At 44.6% G+C, this 19,812-nt stretch overlaps 1 protein-coding gene across 5 annotated transcripts in view; it reads left to right on the forward strand.

The window, feature by feature from the left end:
- elavl4 (ELAV like neuron-specific RNA binding protein 4) overlaps positions 1-19,812 on the forward strand; it is a 75,132-nt gene that overhangs the window by 22,986 nt on the left and 32,334 nt on the right. For all 5 annotated transcript variants that reach the window (XM_069680337.1, XM_069680339.1, XM_069680340.1 and 2 more), the window contains 2 exons: positions 6,350-6,436; positions 10,380-10,626. In XM_069680337.1, the coding sequence (XP_069536438.1) occupies positions 6,350-6,436; positions 10,380-10,626 (334 nt within the window). The remainder of the gene's footprint in view (positions 1-6,349; positions 6,437-10,379; positions 10,627-19,812) is intronic.

Below are 19,812 nucleotides of genomic sequence, written 5' to 3' on the forward strand. Positions count from 1 at the left end.
ATACGAGCAGGCTGTGTCTGAGATGCAGCTGATGGGGGAAACAGTGATTAGATTAGGAAGTGCTCTGGCTCTGCTTCTTCTCTCTGCCTTGTTCTCGGTGTAAGTGCTGTGCTGTAGGTTTTTCTTCTTATCGTAGACCTCCAGGCTGTTTAGAGCTTTTTAAATACCTGCTCGACAAAGCCAATATTACCACTTCTAGCCTCCAACCAGTTTTAATTAGAACTTCGTCTGTGAATTCTACAAAAAATAATGTAGTTCAATCAGAGGAGTTTACAGGTTTCTTATTATGTAGCTCAGGGAAAATATTCTTAGAAGCCACTTTTGGGGAAGTAGCTTTTGCCAGTTTTGTTCTTCTTCAAGGCCTTTTTTTTTTTATCCATACAACCACTTTTGCTCCAGGTTTGTGCAAGCAAGGACTACACAGTTGTTTTCTAGTGGGTTGCAATAGCTTGACAGTGCTGACTTGCTTTTTTTCTGACCTGATACATGCAGGTGGGCTCAGTAACAGCGTACAGTTGAGCTATGTGCATGTTTGCATATGTTTGTTTATGTACACGCCGGCGTGTTTCTGTGTATTTCGCTAAAGATAGGAGACAGCATCACTAAAATGGCCTGCACAGGTGCGTGGCCGCTCTCACCTGCCAGCTACTTGTGGAGGTGGTGTCCTCGCCTCATGACACATGGTGCTGACTCAGATGGATCAGCGTGCCCGCTCTCCCTGCCTCGCTCCTGTGTGTCCTCCGTCCCCTCCATAACGTGGAAATGAGCACATGAGGCTATTTCCTGGAATGCAATCAAAGAGCGTTGCGCGATTTCGTCGGGCGCTGTCGCAGCAATGTGTGTATTTATTCATAGAGGAGCCACAGTGAGTAAAAGTAACCGGGTTAGACTTTAACAAAGTCATGGCAGACATGATTTTTGTGTTATGAAAAAGGGAGACACAGAGAGGGAACAGGCGAGGAGGGATCACCCTTTTATGTCACGTTAAATGACAAGCGTGATGTATCCCACTCTGGTCTCTCCTGCTCGATTTTTACCCCTTTTTTCTTACTCGCAATGCCTCTTATGTGCTCAGAAAACACTTACTGAATACGCCCTGCATGTTGGATAGATATCATCTCCACTAAAACCTTTAACCACATTAATGACATTTAATTAAGCAGAGAATCCCATGTAGGGGATGAGACGGTGATTTAGCCTCTTTAATCCACCAAAATGTCTTGCTGAGGGCCGCGACAGTGATCAGTCCCATCCGTCACACCCGGGGATTACAGCACGACGGACAGCGACACGCAGCAGAGACATCTCGCTGATGTGACGGAGCTGCTAGCTGCTGTAGGAGCTGGAACAAAGACTGGCAAAGGTGTTGATGGGGATTTGACGCTGTTTAAAGGGGAGACCGCAGTTGGGATGATGGCTCTGCTTTGATTTTCAGCCGAGGATTTGATAGAGAAATAGGGGTCATGGGCATCAAGCGAGGGACTGTTCCTGGCGCCGGAGCGAAACTAGGGGAGCCGTGATGAGGACCTGAGAGGCCAGGCGAGGTTTAGGGCTGAGGGACAGGGACTTTGGGCTGACAGGCGAGGCCAGGCCTTCACTTCCAAGGCTCAGTCCCCGTGCTCCAGGCTTCAGCCAAGCAGCCAGGCAGGTGTCCAGCTGATCTCACACCCCCACAAGGGAGGAACTGCAGAGCACCAGTCACTGGAGCTGCACAAATTGAAGTGTCATCTCCAGAGTCAAGATGCTCACCAATTTTCTGCATGCGTTGGTGCAGAGTTGGGATGCAGCCAGTGGACAAATGGCTCCAGTTCCGCCTACAGTTTGGCTGAGCAAAAGGAGACTGTGGTGTGTGTGTATGTAGTTTGTAATTATGTGTGTGTGTGAGAGGGAAAGTGACTATGAATGTACGGAGCCCTGCAGGTCCTCAGTCGTTGTCCTTGAAGGATCTTATGTCTTTTAACTGCCCACAGAGCAGCATGAAGTAGTTTTTGAGCAAACTTTTTGGATAAAAGTAATTAAGCTGAGTAAATCTGAATATATTAGAAGTTACATCACTTCAGTTATGAACATTTAAATGCAAAAAAAAGGCAAACCTTTGTTCTGCCAGCCTTCAGAAACAAGTGAAACTTCAGATATAAACATTGGAAAATAAGAGTACTTGCCAAAACTAATTCTAAAATTGTCTGTGAAATATAAATCTGCATATTCTGTCTGTCATAGCCCTCGGGAATAGACTGTTTTCTGTCATCTCCCGACCTCTGACCTTACGCAAATGTGTGCCGATTACCCAGAGGCTGTGAGGGAGTGTGTGGGAAAAAGCAGCATCGATCTCACTGAGACACTGAAACATCACAAAAGAGAAAGAAGAGAGGAGCAAAGAAGTCAAGCCAAAGTTAAATGAAAAATTGCTTACGTGCACGTCTCGCACGGTTCAGAACATTTATTATTCCGAGTCGCACAGAGAGAAAAGAAGTGGAGGAAGACAGAAGAAGAGAAGAATCCATTTGGTAAAGTAGATGCAGATCGATGAGACTGGAGGCAGGCAGGCCAGAGTGCAACAGAGGAGGGGCGTGTGTCGGTGAGGATCTGTGATGTGTCTGTTTGCGCGTGTGTGTGTGTGCTTGCGTGCATGAGGCGTCCCAGATTACTTTCCCTGATTGATCCGGCCCAGCATCCGTCTGACCTGCAGGACGTTTCGGAGCTTCGGAAGATGCTGGTGGAGGCGCAGGAAGAAAGGGAGCGGGGAGAGAAAAATAAAAATCAATAGCGCACAGAGCATTACAGGGAACTTTACTGGCCAAGACGCAGAGATAGTAAAGTCGTATTAATCTCTTTGTGTCTCAGTCGGTTTGATAGGAACTCCAATTCAGTATCACTAACTCCAATTCAGTATCACTCTGGGGGGAGAGAGGGAGTGTCAGTGCGAGTTAAGCAGCGTGGTTTGTGGCTGCTTTATGGGAGCAGGAAGGGGACAAAAAGCACAAGTTGTCTTCTTTTTTTTTAAAGGTCTGAAAAACATCTACATCTGACAATAAATATGTCATCCTATTTCCTTATTTCCCCAAGCCAAACAATGAAACAAAAAAAAGATGCATAAGGACATCACAAATAATATCTGAAGCAAGATGGTGAGGCGAAGTCTAACAAGTCAGATGGTTGCATGCTGGCTCCATTTTGTAGCTGCCAGGCAGTGTGTCTATCAGCGGCAGAGATCCTGCAGCATACTGTCTACTCCGCAGTCTCAACAGCCTCCATCCATCCTGGCCAAGTCAGGCTAAATTGATTGTCTAAGCTCTGAACAAGAAGTGGGGAGGGAAACTTGCACTAGGCCGGCAATATAAAGCGGCAGGTTCATGATGTAGAAGCAGCAGAGAAGTGGCAAAGGTAAAAAAGACATCAACTCTAGGGATGCACGATATTATCGGCACATTATCAGTATCTGCAGATTATTGCTTGAAAATGACATATCGGCATCAGCAGATATGTCATTTTCCTGCTGATATTTTCCACCGATAAAACAACGCTTTAATTCTGCCTAAATGCTCGATGATTCCCGAAAAAAGCTTGATGTCATGCTGCAACATTAACTCAGCGCAAGTGTGCGAGCGCACTACCTGCGCAAAGTTATCAACAACATACAAATAAAGACTAAAAAGTCACAGAAACTCGAGCCAATGAATAGAAGTTAAACAACTTTCACAGCTCTTAACATTCTCTCACATTCTCGTCATGTTACCGGACTTAAAATCATCAAACACGCTGAAAATAGACTCGTGGCCAAAGCCGACGCTAACTTATATATTCATGGACGCACACACGATAAAAAGAGTCCGTCGGCGATCACTGATGTCTCCGCAGTAGGTGCAGTAAACAAGTCCGGGCATGTCTCCCTCACTGGATGCTGCATTCAGGTGCGCTCAGAGACGTGAGTGATCAGACATGGGGCCTTTTGTACAACGCCTCTTCCGTCAAGCGTGAAGAAGGATGCAAGATGTCTGCTTTATGGCAGGTTTTGGCCACTACAGTATGAGTAGGTATGATATCAATTCCAATTAGGTGGAAAAAAACATGTGCCTTATATATTGGAATCGGCAAAAGGGATTGGAAAATATCTGCATATCGGCAAAAAGTCCATTATCGTGCATCCCTAATAAACTCACCTAAATTGTAGCATGTGTGAAAAGTGAGATGAATGCACAGTATGGAAGAAATCATTCATATGCAGTAAACCTGAAGGAAAGTTGCCTTGCCTTTGGTGTATTCCGACTGTTAGAGGAAAACAAATGTTTACTCCTTCCTCGCTCTAGGCGCATCAGGCTCGTCCTATCTGACTGCAGTACCCAGACACCATTGGCCGTGTGCCCAAGGAGACAGGAAGCACTTTTGTGGCATCAAATATTAATGGCATTATAGAGTGTATTGATTATATAATAAGTTTTCCCAGCATCCGAGCACCGACTGAAATGTATTCCCTGAATAATTGAAAATGTATCCATGAGCGGTTTTTCATCTCAATGGTTGCTGAATGTAATTGCATTGCACCCTTTTTCCACTGTTATTTGAGATTTTATCAGAAGACGTGTGTGTGTGTGTGTGTGTGTGTGTGTGTGTGTGTGTGTGTGTGTGTGCGTGCGTGTGTGTTCGTGTGATAAAGCAAGGATGGTGAGAATATGAAGAGCGATGAGATTGTGTGTGCGTGTGTGTGTGTGTGTGTGTGTGTGTGTGTGTGCGTGTTACGCCTGAGACTGTTTGTTTTATCGAATGGTTGAGCATTGAATATTGAGCGCTGAGCAGTGTCTCAAAAACGGGATGCACAGACTTAAACGCACTTCTGAGAAATGTCATATTCCTCTTTGCCAACATTATGCTCCCTTGCAGTGTACGCTGGCTGTTCAAATGGAGACTCATACACATCTGCTTGCTGCTTCTTACATTTTTATCACCACATTTGTACATGCTGCAAGAACACTGCACTGCCTGCTTGCTGCGACACACCATTCCCCTCCGCACTGACAAGAGTATGAACAATGACGGCTGTGCAGAATGGGTGAAAAATGCGCTTGATGTTTCACCTCTGCCTAACATTTTCCTTTTTCAGGGTAGCTTTTCGGATTATACAATATGTTGTCCTCCTGTGTGGTGGCTGCAAACACTGGCTAGTGTCGGCCTCAGGGATGTAGCTATCCCTGACGCTGTTGGATGGGTCTTTTAATTGTGATTAATGTACCTCTGTATTGTAGAAGACACAATATCTAAAGCTTTTTTACCAATTTGTCCAAGTTAAATTAAAAAAGTTGAGTGTTTTTAAATTTTAAAACCCTTCCAGCCCTCCTCAGACTAAAACAAACATGGCTCAACCTGCTCTTTCTATATGAATATGCCCGAAATATCTCAATATCCACCATTACCTGTCAGCTAGCAGAAACAATATTCCTTGTCCTCTTTTCTACCCTGACCCCTCTGCCCTTCTGTATCTTCTTCTTCCATTTCAAGCTGACAGTTCACTCTCATTTAGACCTCCATTATGCATTCCTGCCTAAGTTTACAAGACACATTGACAACAGAACATGTACAGCCTCTCTCTCTCGCTCTCTCCACCCCCACCTCTGTCTCTTTCTTTGAAGTATTGGAAGTGTCTTCCCCATTACTCAGCCCTTGCCTTTTTCTCCCTCCTCCCATCTGATCCCTCACTCCCTCTCCTTCATCTCTCTGAAGGAGTAAATGAAGGCAGAGGTCATCCCTCCTCTCTTCCTCCTCTCCTGTTAAATTGGCTGCTTGTAGCATCCGTAGATAGCTGCAGGCATTTAAGCCCCCTGTGCTGGAGAGCTAGTGAACAGACTTCCTGCTCATTTGTGGCATTTCTGTCTCTTCAACCACAGGCTTGTTTACCCACAGAGAGCAAGAGGGAAGCCCTCATTATAAACTCTGCCAAGGTCATTGCAGTCACCACACCAATCTGCTGCCTTCAACACACGCATGCAATTTGATTCAATATGCTCAAATGATTGAAAGGAATGACATTGTTACCCCCCTTTCTACCCAAGCAGTTTCATTCCTGCATGAAGAATTATTGCTACAAATTGTTAGGTAGAATTTTTTAAATGAATTAAAACCCCAATTTACCTCAAATTGTCATATTAACAATGAAACAAACAGCCTGAGCCACCTGTCTTTGTTTTAGTTTGACTGGTGGCATGATTGCAAAACTGTATTTTTCTACTGAGCTGCCATTTTTTCCCATCACCCCCCACCCCCAAATCCCACCACAACCCCTGTAACCTTCTAAAGTGAGTGTATGATGTTGACGGTGGGCCGTGCGTCCCCTCCCTCCCTGTGCTCCGCTCCATAGGGGTCGACAGAGACACAGTGGCGTCAGGCAGAGCTCCCACAGCTCCAGGGCTGGGCAGAGAAGGGATTGCTGACACAGCCAAAGATGGTAAGGAGACTACTGCTGCTTGCCAAATGGATGGCACCAGCCATTTTACACACCCATGAAGTAACATGATCTGATATTGTACTGTGTTCACATGAATATGCGCCGGGTTGGTGATGCTGCTGACTGAGACGGAGCAGAGATTGATGAATGGGGGAAGGACCAGGGGGGTTGCAGAGATGTGAGAAAAGCAAGTTGTGTATATTTGAGGAAGCTAGTAAATAAAGTTGCAAGCTTATTGCTTAAAACATTTTAATTTTATGACTCAGTGATGTTTTAGTATTTATACTTTATCCATTGTGCTCATTAGCACTCATTAAAACATGCAAAACTGCACTTGTCTCCATAGCTGATGGAAAAGTAGTTCCTCCCAGACAAAGAAAGACTCACTCACAATAATAATTTATAATAACAATAATTTGCCTTTTTTTGACAACTTTTGAGCACTCTGACACCCCTTAATACTCAAAATAATTGCTTCCTCCCTTGCCCTTTTCCTTATAGCAACTGTAGCTCCAGCATTGTTCGAGTGATCATTTTTCTCTAACACTTTTGTATCAGGGATGTGCATTTAGATGTTTCATTTTTTTTGACTGACACTCTTAACCGGTTAACCTCCAAGATTAAAATGTACTTTTTGGATTGGATAAAAGTCTGGGACCCATGCAGACACTTTCCCCGCAATTAGTGTAACTGCGAGGTAGTCAGCTGTGTGTCTGGCTGCAATAATCTGTGTTAGGAGGACGGCTGATTGAACCTCCCAGGCCTCATCAATATGCGGCCGCCTAGAGAAAAGCGTCTTTTTTCAGAGCGCTCCGAACCTACGCACCATCTACGTGCATTACTCTAAGCTAGAAGCCGAGTCCTGCCTCTGCCTCTTACATGAGTGTTTTTGCGAGTTAAAGAAGCTGCATCTTTAAAGCGGAGAGCCGGAGAGTTCTGTGTGTTGTACCGAGTCGACAGGACATGCAACGAGTTCTGTCCGCGGCGCTACGCTCCGCAGCGGGAGAGCAGGGCCAGCCAGAGTGTTCCCAACCAACATGAAGTGGACCGCTGAGCAGCACAAATGCTGGTGGGCAGGGACAGGGAGAGGAATATAATTGGCCACTGGGACTCGGCAGGTCCCTGTTAATTAGAGGCAGCCATTTTGGTGTAAAAACTCCTCAGAAAGCATCCCATGGAGTTGAAAGTCTCTCTGACAGAATGGAGCTCAGCAGGGAATGTAAACAGATTTAATAAGGCCCTCTCCAATCAACTCTGTTATGGCTAGATACTATTCTCTCCTTCCTCTGCGCTCTGCCTCTCCCTCTCTCTCTCTCTGTGTCTTCCTCGCTCTGTCTCTGTATCTCTGTTGTGGTAGAGTGGTGAGTGAGGAGGAAAGGATACTGTCAAAAGAACAATTTGCATGCAGCTCTCATCTTGAGAGCTTTTAGACATCTCCCTGTCTGTTTGTTTTTCTGCTGTGGGCTCGGGCCATTGTTCTCTCTCTGCATGCATGTGTACGTGTGTGTGTTTGAGGACGCTCTCTTCCACTCTCTGCGGATGAACGCATAGAAGCGTGGGCATGCATGCGAGTGTGTGTTTGTGTTAAATGAGAGTATGGAAGCAGATTCCAGACTGACATTTTGTTGGTGCTGCTCCTAAACTCTGGAGGAAGAGAAGAACGCAACATAAAAGGAAACACAGCCTTTTTTTAAAGGTCTGTCTAACGCTAGAGAAAAGAGGGATGGTACAACCCATGTAAGCTCCCTCAAAGCGTTACATTATATAGTGTTTAAGGATATTGTAAATACGTGGAAGATGAACACAGGCTCTTATGGCTTATATGAACCTTTTTACACATCATAGAATTTCTCTTGTTTATCATTTTGGTTGCGAACGAGCAAATCGTCTCTTAACTCACAAATTCAGGATTGCAAATGACCTCCAAACGATCTCAAATTCATCAGCAAATTATAATTACTCCCCTGCTAAAACAGCTTTTTCTTTTAGTCCATATTTTATGGATGTAAGTATAAATACATAGGTGTTATTTGTCTGATAACTACAGACATATTTGTTTGCCCGCATGCTTCACTGCTCCTCGTCTCTGCTTACCACCACACGCAGGTAGAGAGATGAAAGTAAAGTGATTAAAGCGGAGGAGCACACGCATTGTAAACGTCTAAAATGGTTTTGAGAAACTATTTCTGGACAAACTGGGAAATTTTTAAATTCTGCTTTGAGCTATATTATTAGAAACACAGGTCCAGCCTTTTGATAATCCAGAAATAGAGCGAAGCAGTTTTCTCCTCCTTCTAAAACCAGCCCTGCTTCCGAGTGCAGCCTGTCTGCGTGTACTTAAGAATAGTTAAAAATAGACAGAGAGCTGAATGGTTGAACAGGGGGAAGGGAGAGATCTGAGTGATGGCTTTAAAAATTTGATTGAACCAGATTAAAGAATATTTGCATCTTAATTTGGATTTCAGCGTGTTAGGTCATAACAGTGCTTGTGCAGCAATGTGACAGGAGCTTGTGAGCGTGTGCTTGAATGGGCACAGGCTTTTTCTTTCTTTCTGGATTTGCTTATGCAGAAGCAGAATCACTTTTATATACATGTTATAAAGGAACCACAGGATCAGTTAGGAGTGAAACAGTCAGTTTACAGCATACAGGTCTATTTAAACATGAGTTGAATCAGGTTGATGCTCTATATACTTGTAAAAGGGCACCCATCTTATTTTAAAGAGGGGGTATTTTTTTAACACATATATATAATGTTACAATGTTGGATGTCCAAACTAAACGTGGGTGTAGTTTCAGATCTGATTTGTGATGTCACAAAGTGCAGCCTCAGCAGGCTTCAGAGAGCTGGCCAATCAGAAGAAAGTGGGCTTCTAGGGAGGGGGTTTCTTAAAGGGACAGTGGCTGTATGAGGGTCTGCACAGAGCACCAGTGTGAGAAAAAATGAGTTTTTTTTAACTGTAAAGCTATGACAGAGTGATGAAGCTTGAAATTAGCATAATAACCCCCTGACCCCCCCTTTAATGTTTTATCTTCCCACCATTCAGTGGTTAAATTTAGTTGTTTCTACTTTAACCATTTACTGGAACACTCTCACACATACATGCAAAGCCTTTAATTTGATCAAACAAATGTTAGCATTCACCTCACACATTGCCTTCGTTAGAGATGAATGTTTGCTGGTGTTAAATATGTATCAGAGTGCTCTTGTAGAGAGGCAAAGTGCAACCTTCCTCCCTCCTCCTCCTCCGACTTTCGACTCTCGCTCCTTCTCACCTTTTTTCGCTCTTTTCTCACACTTGCACCAAACTCACAGTTCCTTCTTTTAACACTTTGATCTGCCAAATCAGATATGAAAACACATTCTCTCTGTCGCAGCAGCAGCATCAGCATCAGCAGCAGTCGTAAAACAGGCTTGGATGGCGGCCCCTGTCGCTGCCCCGTCCCACATACTTTTAAAACCATACAGTCTTACTGTCTTCATTATATATAGCTGTTTATCCTCCCTGTGTCTACTGTTTGTTGTATTTCTCTATGTTTAGACATGTGCTATGTAATGTGTACAGTGTGTTAACTATATGTTTAGTTATATATGTTGAAAATTTGAATCCCTGTCAGTTAGAAAGGCAAGAACTAATTGTATGGCAATTCTAAAACATTGTTCTCTTTGTGTAAAGCAGGTTTAAAACCTTTTTTAAGCTGTTTCCTCCCAGATTGAAGATTTTATTTAATGCTATAAAAGTCAGACTTTTTAGAAAGTTAATATTAAAAAGAACTATTTTTAAGAGTCTTGACTTGCTACATATTCAGCTTTTCAAACAGCTGAGCACAATACTGAAGCCTTTCCTAATGGAGCTATCTCTCTCCTTCCTTCCTTCCTGCTGTTTCTCTCTTTGGCTCCTCTCCTCGTCTCTCCTTCCTCCTCCTCTTTGCCCCGCTCCAGATCATCAGTAACATGGAGGCTCCAGTGACAAACGGCCCCAGCGGAGGAGGCAACACAGCCAACGGGCCGACCACCAACAGCCGCGGCTGCCCCTCGCCCATGCAGACTGGCCCGACAAACGACGACAGCAAGACCAACCTCATTGTCAACTACCTGCCCCAGAACATGACCCAGGAGGAGTTCCGCAGCCTGTTCGGTAGCATCGGCGAGATCGAGTCCTGCAAGCTGGTTCGCGACAAGATCACAGGTACAGAAAAGAGAGTGTCTATGTTGTAGTGGGTGTGCTACTATTAGTGAGCTCATCTAGAGCTGCAGCAGATTTACAGTTGACACTTGAGGGGGAATTAACTAAAGGATTGCGAGGCTTTTTCCCCGGCTAAACCTGTGCAAACGATAAAAAAGACTCACACACACAGGGTTAAACACACCCCAAACAGCGCTGCAGAGCAAACAGCGTCTCTGTGCTCAGGTGCTGTTTGTTTCATACTCTATATTATTGTAAGATCAATTGGCGCGGGGGCTGTCCGGGGCTCAACGGGCACACTTTGTCCACATGTGTGGAAAAGGTGTGCAGCTGTTACGCATGATGGGGATTTTTGTATCTAGAGGGGCTACTGCTCAAGAAATAAAGCTGAGTTACAAAAAGAGTAACTAGTAAAACACCTGTCGAGTTTGGACTTTATAATAATCTGTTAAAGAGCTGCCCCCTCCTCTTCCTGCTCATTATCAATCTGTGGAAGAAGTTGAGCTCTATCAGTGTGCAACTCAGTTATAGAAATATCATCAGGGCAATTTGCTTTGCTAATCAGATCTTTAGAGCGAGCAAAAAGCGGGTGCAAATGATGTGCAGTTCTCCTCTTGATTTCTTCTTCTTTAACAGTTCATACCAGCCTGATCCTGCAACTTTAAGACAGGACCTATTAAGACAGGATTTATTCAATACAACAAAGTCCTTTTCAAGTGTAATATCCAAATCTAAATTGTAAATGTCCAACAAAACTAAACCTCCAGGGCTGAGAAATGAAGCCAACGCTGAAGTGCCAGTTCCTCGAGTGGCCACTTGAGGCTGGCTCCAAAAACTGAATCCCCACAAGGCCACATATTAAAATGCCCAACATTACAGCAGGAAAAAAACATGTTTACAGCCTTGTTCAAAAAACGTTGTTGCTCTCTGTAGCTAATCAGTGACAACTGTATGGGGGTTTAGTGTTGTGTAACTCACCCGTTTAAATTTTATTCAGTGTTAAAGTTATGCATGTTTAAGGGCGTGGTCGCTTTGAGTGACAGGTGGATGCTGCTGGCTGTCTGCTATGTGTCACCTCACCGCATTCAGCCACTGAACCTCTCGGCCTGTTTGTCTTGTTGGTGCATTTTGGGGATTTTCTTCATGCATAAATCAGACAAATAATATGGCTTTCTTTCTGTGCGGTTTATTGCTCTAGCCGGGGGTCAAAGTAGTCCGTGCTCAAGCTTTTTCAGTGAGTGAAATTCTCGTAATGTTTTATTGATATTTTTGTGCTGAATGCGCACACAAGTAAAGAATCAAATATGAAACGAACAGTTCACGTATATGTACAAAAATCAATCATTAATCCGAAAAAAGTGAAGTGTTTGAGAGGAGGATGTGTTGCCTTCTGCTAAAAGAAACCCATCTGTGCCCTCTGTGTTTGCTCTGTGACTCAGCAATGCAGCAAAGTGCCACATGTTCTCCAGAGGTGTTTAAATTAAGCAGCACTCGGCGGTGCTAATCATGGCTGTAATCTGGGCGTAGTGGCTGTGTGGGTGGCCGTACAGCAGATGGATCGGAGGGGTTGGCGTGGCGCGGCTCTGTGATAATGCTCCATAATGGCTTTCATTTTAGATCCTACTTACTGACACTCTTCTCCTGATAATCTCATTAAAGAGCACCAGGCAAGCAGGCAGTCTGGATCACCGAGCCGCTCTCGGATAAAAGGCGAGGCAAGGGGAGTAAACAAACACATACCGCAGATAAAAACGCAAACATAATTACAGAATTAGATTCCCAGTAATAGATTACACACATCGGGAAGGACTGTTTTGACTGAAGGTAGCCTCTAAGAAGCAATTCCTCTACCTGTTCTCTTGTTCTTGGAAACATTCTCTGCAGCCCCACAGCTCATCTTTAGAAACCACCTTCCTCTTCCTCAGTAATGGTCCACAAAATGGAACCTGAGAGTCAGGCACCCCGGGATAATGGAGCTTGGTGTGTACAAAAATAACACCAGGATACCTCATGCTATGACCATCACCATCACCATGTTCTCTCTCTCTCTCTCTCTCCACCCGATTTTCCCCTTAAGTGTGATTTTCCCCAAGCAGCAGCGAGGAACCGAACTAGCAGCAGATATTTGGAGAGAGTTTCAAAACGAACCCAAATTGCTGTAAACCTGCTCGGGAACTAAATTGGGAGCGCGAGAGAGGTAGAAAAATGTTTGTTCGCTCACTTCTAAACCATTTAGGGTACTTTCTGTGCTCTGCACTACAAGGTGTCTCTGATGACTTAGCGTCAACGCAAACAGTTATAAATAAATCCTGCCCTCCCCTCCATATCCCCCTTCGGTGTACGCCTGTTTTGCTCTCCCATGGGTGCAATTTCCTGGTGCAAACTTTTAGGCTAACAAAGCACAGATCCCCTCATTCCAGCGGGGGATGCCAAGAGGCTTTTCAGTCTGTAACAGTCGTCCAAACCCTAAAATCAGCCAGGTATGAGGGAGGGAAAGGTAGAGAGGACACCGTATATGCACTTGCACCCTTTTTAGTCTGCCATAAATATGTGCACATTTTTATCTGGATTTCTCAGTGAGTGAAGAATGAGGGAGGAAAGGATGTGATGTTCAAATATCAGTCTGGAGCTGAGAACGGGTCGTGTGCCGTAGAAGCTGCATATTATTCATATTGATGGGAATATGAAGGCTTTCGTATTCTATTATGCAGTGTGAAGAGTGTGAGGAGAATAGAACAAAGTAGAAGAATTTAAACACATTCACTGAATGAAAATATTAAATCACACACTTGGATATTGGTTTAAATAATTTAGGGTTACAAGATTGAAGTATTCCACCGATGAATTAAAAGCATCAAGCAGTCTTTTGATGTACATACTTCACTACGTCTTTACATTGTGTGTCAGCTTTACTATTTCAGATGCAGCAGACGTGCCGGCTAGACCACAAGCTATACAAGTTATCAGTATTTGCTCGCTTGCATCTCAAGTTAAGTTTCCCTTCCGTTTGCGGCTCGACTCCGCTGTGAGTGTTTGCTGACAAGGTGTGAGCACATGAGACAGGTCCTCAGTGTCCTCTCAGCTTCCTGCGGACCTGCTCTTGTCAGCTCCGATGACGCCAGTGTGGCCTGAGGCTCAGGCGGGTGCGGGCAGGCGTGGACGCTCCGGCTCTGTCTGTCAACCTGGCGGACTTCAGCTGGTCGGAGAGCCACCTCCGGGTGTCTGTCTTGCTCCCAACATGCCTGCATGCTTGCCTACCTTTTCTGCCTCCTTGCAGAGCTTCCTCTGATGTTCTCATAACACGGCGGGGACATGCAGGTTAATCTTTTATTTAAGGCCAGCTTACACGCAGCTAGCCGCAGCCCACACACACCTGCACATAAGCCCCGGGACTCCACCTGTGAATATTTTCTTTATAATTGTGTGCTCTTAAAGAGGAGATATCTTAAGCATGTTTAAATCGAGTGTATTCTTTAGTAGCTTTTATATTTGTCCGCCTGCATTCCAGGCAGAAGGATTGCTACATATATAAATGCTTGGGACATTAGGGCTGTAAGATGCTTTGCACTAGAGATGATTCTTGATCAACTCTCCCCTCTGAGATGTACTTTTATGGAGAGGAAGAGTTAATGTGGACTTCACAATATGCTGATTCAGCACTTCCACACATGCCCATGCACACAGGCACACAAATGGAATTGACTGATCCTTGTCAGTAAGTCATTTTTTGGACACATTTTCTGCTTCAGCTGCATTTCTACTCGAGAATTGAACGCTTTTGTTTTCATAATGACATGGAGGAGAAGAAAATGGCTTTTCATGCTGCAAAAACAATTGATTGTGTTGGGGGGGGGGGGGACAGGATTTTATAGTCTTATGGACAACCATTTTTGAGATTTTATGTTGCACCACGAAGTTAAGACAGCTACGGCGGCAGAAAGCTCCGCAGCCTGACTCTGGAGGGAAAGATAGGGCTGTATTTTACTTGCTTGTTGAGTAAACAGTTCACCATGTTTACAAGCTGCTATGTGTCTGCGCTGTTCTGCCTGCTTGTGTGACCTTTTCCTGAGGTAGTCACAGCATTTGCTTATTGCCAGCTTTCAGCTGCAAACTTTACTAACCTTTTGATAACAGATTATTCTGCTCCTGCGGATAAAATAACTCTTATCTCTACATCAAAACCCTGTAAAGACGTCATCCCGTCGCAGGCTGAGTGAAACCTTTTGTGCACACCTCTCTAGTCACCTTCCATGTGTTGGTTTTATACAAGGAATCTGGGGAGCTGATGCAAATCATAGTGACAATGTAGCAAGCCAAGCAGATGTTGGCTATGAAAAATAGATGGACTGTGATGTCAGCTGTGGAGTAGTTCAAGCTGGAGCACCCCTGACAGGCGGCAGCTTCAGTTCCATGTAAAAGCCTGCTGCAAGCCCAGATCTTACATAAGGACAGGTAAGACTTATTCATAAACAATGGGCACAAAAAAAAAATCAGGTTTGATGGATTTGGCTTGTTTTGCACGCACAGGGGTGTGCTTCATGCAGAACACTTCCATTAGTTTCATTGTCGCTCCATTTCTGGAACATCGAGTGCACCCACAAATATTGCAAACATAAAATATGCATCTCACCCTGATCTGCAAGGACAGCCGGGTGGAGCTTAGCTCCTGTACAAGGTCTGTCAGTCTAACGGGGAGCAGATCAAATATTCACCATATAAACCTCAGTTTACCCACAGCTCTTTGTTGCTACTGAAATATACATCGACAACACGCACAGGAGCAAAGCTTATTCTCTTTGTACTTCAGATTGCAAGCGGAGCTGTTTTTCGCATCATCGCTTGAGTGATGGGAACAATACTCGCCATTATTCCTCTGTTTGTTTTATGATGAGACCAATTTACACCATCCAAAACACCTCAGCAACATAAATGCAATGCTCTCTCTGGTGACAAAACACACTATGTACACTATTTATATAAAACCTGCCGAGAGAGATGCGGCGCGGTGTTTATGTTGCACATACAGGCTTCATTTATGTGAACCTGAAATGCTTCTGAAGGCTGAAGATAGCGTGAACAGAGCTGACAGGCAAAAAGATGGAAAAAGGATTTGACATCTCCAAAGCCAGGTATTAAGAGCGCTGCCAGGCTCAGAAGTGCAGACACAAGCAGCCAGACACACATTAAAGTTTCAGAGTCCCAGGTCCAGAGAATGTCCTGTCTCTTTCCTCTTTAACTCCCCCCTTCCCTCCTCCGTCTCCCCCTCATCGCTTGCCCAGAATTGGATGTCCTGAGAGCTTGCTTGGCTGCACTGCTCCTCCTGTGACCCTCACTTCAGACTGCCTCTGTCCCCTCTCATTCCACTCTGAATGCCCTTTACCTGAACACAGAGGTTACGACTGTCCCCTGTGCCGGCCTCAGATCCACGGACTGGCTGTGCCTCAGGGTTGCTTCCTCTCCTCTCTGACCCTCCTCTGTGAGTGCACTTCACCTGGCCTGAAGACAGCCAGACAGCCCCCTCCGTCCCCTGAATGTTTGCTGCAGGGGTTGGGGGCGGACGTCTGAGGGCTCGTGGGCCTGCTCACCGTGAGTCCGAGCAGGTGCAGCAGAGTCAGCTCCGCAAACCTGACGTAACAGGGTTATTCAAGACTTTAAAGGGGCTTCTCTGTCTGTCAGCTTGCTTTCTATTTCTCAGCTGCACAGCCAGCCAAGCAGCCCACACACTGCAGGCTGCAGTCCACTGGCCTCAAGGCTCAGGGAGCCACCACGAGGGGGTGGTTTACGTGTGTGTGTATGTGTGCTTGTGTGTCCCTGAGCTTCTACGTGGGCATGTTTGTGTCTATGCGTGTGTGTTGGTGGAAACAGGGCCTTGGGAACTGAGAGTGGGAGCCTCCTGACTGCAACAGTGGCTGCTACCTTGGCAACCCAGGAGGGAAAGATGTGTTGAATGAGTGAGTGGGAGAGGGATCTACAGTAGATGCATGTGTGCGGGGGACGTGGCTCTGTTTATGAATTTAGTTATTTAAACAGGCTGAATACATGCCACATGATATGCCTTAACTGTACTGCTCGTATTTCAGGCACTGTAGTCTTTTGTTCTCTTAGTCTATATATTTTTGCAATCTCCCTCTTAACTGTGGAGTTGACCCCCTTTAAGGTAAGTGAAGTGTACTTTGACATGAAGCTGGTGACAGGGCACCTTTGCAAACGTTGGGGAGCGCGCCGGCCCATCAAAAATAGCACTACCTCAAGTTGCTGCTGCAGCAAGGGGCGAAACGTCAGAACACGGGAGAGGATGGAAGCAGTGAGTGTGACACATTTATTTTGACAATGTGAAATGTTGTTTTTTTTCCCCCTCCCGTCCGCCTTGTCTCAAAATGTCGCTAAATTCAAAACTGACTGAACAGATTTGCTTGTTTCTGGGGAGAAGGAGCTGGTCCTCTCAAGGTGTGTTAGCATCAACCGCTCAGAGCTACGGTGATCTCTAGAAGCTGCAACTCCCCCCTCACTACTTTGATGATCTGTCCGACCATGAACTCTGAATGACTGGCAGACTCCTCCGCTGACGGGGTGTGTGGAACTGTGGGAAAAAACAGAATGTTTTTCAGAGAGATAGCTTATTATGTTTGTTTTTTCTTCTGATTTTTAGGGTGCTTTTACACCTACAGTCCGTTTGTTTGGTCCGAATCAAAGAGCAAATTGTTACAATGTTTGTGTTCACACGGCAGCTTTTACCAGCAGATCAAAAGTTTTGACGGCGAGGAAACTGCTCTCTGATTGGTCAGAATTAACACCTGGGTAAACTCCCTGAAGTAAACAAAGAGAGAGAGCACACTCCTTAATCACACTCAACACGATCGTCAGAATTGTTTTACTTTTAACCACAATGTACCACAGATCGATTAGTAACGTTCTCCTTTAATTTTTCACTGAACACTATGAATACCTCCGTATTTCTATTTCCTCGTCGCTCCCCCACGTCTGTCCTCTACTCATCTTGCTGCCTGGCTGCGTGGCTGTCTCTGTGTGTGTCAGCACCCGTTAAAAACCCACAATGCACAGTGTTTTGGTTTGTATCCTATATTAGGTCCTACTATAAGTCTGTTTATGTTCTCACCTGAATCGAACCTGACCGCGGTTCATTTGGAAGTGGCTGGAGCCGGTCTTTTCTGGCAGATGACTTCTGCTATTTATAATGCGATGGTTTGCTCCGCACCAGAGTTCAAATGCGTGTTCTCACCTGTCCAAACCAACCGGATGAATCCAAAAGTCCAGACCAAAGCTGGCCTGTGTGAAAGCACCCTTATATTTTTAGACTCATGCAGGGCTTTTTCTACAACAAAGAACAAACAAGTGGATAATTGAAGTCGTGTCACCACTGCAGAATGCTTCCAAGTATAGCATCAGCAGTTCAAATTAACTTTTTCAATAATAGCTGCAAACTGTCAGAGAATAGTTTTACCAATATATTGCAGAGAGGAATATTAGCGGGGTCTTTTCAGCTGTGTTTCATTGTGTTGCTACCACTCTAGATCAAAGGCTCTATAGTTTGTTATGTGAGCCGTGCCTGATGATAGCAGTAGATGAAGATGCTTTCATGTCTGCAGAACAGGGCTCTCAGTCACATAAGACAACAAAGGGCACCAAATAATGGCAGGAAATTTGCAACTAGAGTCTCTTTATGTGTACCTTACAGTATATGATTGTGATCTCGCTGTGCGCCTCACAAAGTCATACATGAATATGTTTAACTTGATGATACGTCTATAAGATCAGTGTAGCCTTCCATACGTCTATATTCAGTTATTTTTAACTATATGTAATTTGCATAGATAAGTTGTGTGACTTTTTCCTTCTCCGGTGTGTGTTTGTGTGTGCGCAGAAAGGGCGAAAGCAAAGGTGAAATTACATAGTGGGGGACAGCAGGCAGCACCAGTGCTCGAAGAACACTCATTTTCTCATCTCACACATTGGGCAACCTGCTGCTCCTCAGGAAACAAATAATGGCTTAGTCATAACACCTCGCTAACACACCAAAGAGCTCCTCACTAGAAATAGCAGTGTTTTTACCGCTGAAAAACATGCCCACCTCCCTCTACAATTTATGTCAGGTTGTACAACAGGCCTGCCAAAAGAGTAGGGGCGACTCCAAATTATCCCCCGCCTCCTCTCTTTACTCCTCCGTCTAATGTGGTTAGTCTGAAACCGGACATGGCGCTGGATGATGAAGCACTGCAAGAGTATACTGTACCAATATACCATAATATCATTAACAGCCGTTATGCTTCTATTTATATATTTTACATTTACATTCTTGAATACAAGACCTCTGCCTTCATTAAATTAACATATTTTTTATTAAGAAGCCGCCTTTCATTGCTGCCGAGCATTTCCTTGAGTCGTTACATCTGTTGTAGAATTCGGCTCTGTAAGCGACTGAGAAATCAAAGGCAAATGAATATGTAACCTCATTAAAAGGCCATTATGAGGAGCAATGCATCATTTGGGTTCTTGGTTTTAATTGACAATTAAAATATATAAGTTAATGTATCCATTAAGCTAATTGATCGGCACAAGGCTGATTTTGTGTTAGCTACAGCCCCATTAGAGGCTATTTATCATGCATGTTTTAATAGCTTCTCCATATTGCCTCGGATGCAGTTCTTACTCAAGTTGTTTTTCTGTAAAAATCACACTCAGTGGATTTTTAATGGATCGATTCCTGTGACACATGACGGAGGGACAAATACAGGATTTGTGTTATACTGTTACACTTTTAAAACTGTGTGATTGTTCTGCAGTAGTTGATAGATTACATGGCATTGAAAATTACTTTTACATTTCAGTCAGACAACTCGCGTTGTTATAGTTTGAAATGTTTATTGCATTTTGTGTTTGGCGCCCATACGCTCCGACCTCATCACTCCTCCCAGATTTATTTTACATGCAGAGTTTGAGGAGTGATTAGATAATATCTTAAACCCCCCATTCGGAGCCTGCAGGTGGATGCTGGGGTGTTGGTGGGGCTGAAAGTATGAGCGCAGTACTGGTTGCAGGGCAGCGATGGCAATGACAGAGCAGAGGGAGAGACCGGAAATCTTGCAGCTTAAATAGACCCCTAATTGGGAGGAAGTGTTGTCAGGTGACTGTGGAAGTGATGCATATCACCGTCATCAGTGCAGCTAGAGT

Source organism: Semicossyphus pulcher, unplaced genomic scaffold, assembly GCF_022749685.1.
Source record: "Semicossyphus pulcher isolate SPU_LCO1_2020_fin unplaced genomic scaffold, fSemPul1.0.p SCAF_4, whole genome shotgun sequence".
NCBI classification, from domain to species: domain Eukaryota; kingdom Metazoa; phylum Chordata; class Actinopteri; order Labriformes; family Labridae; genus Semicossyphus; species Semicossyphus pulcher.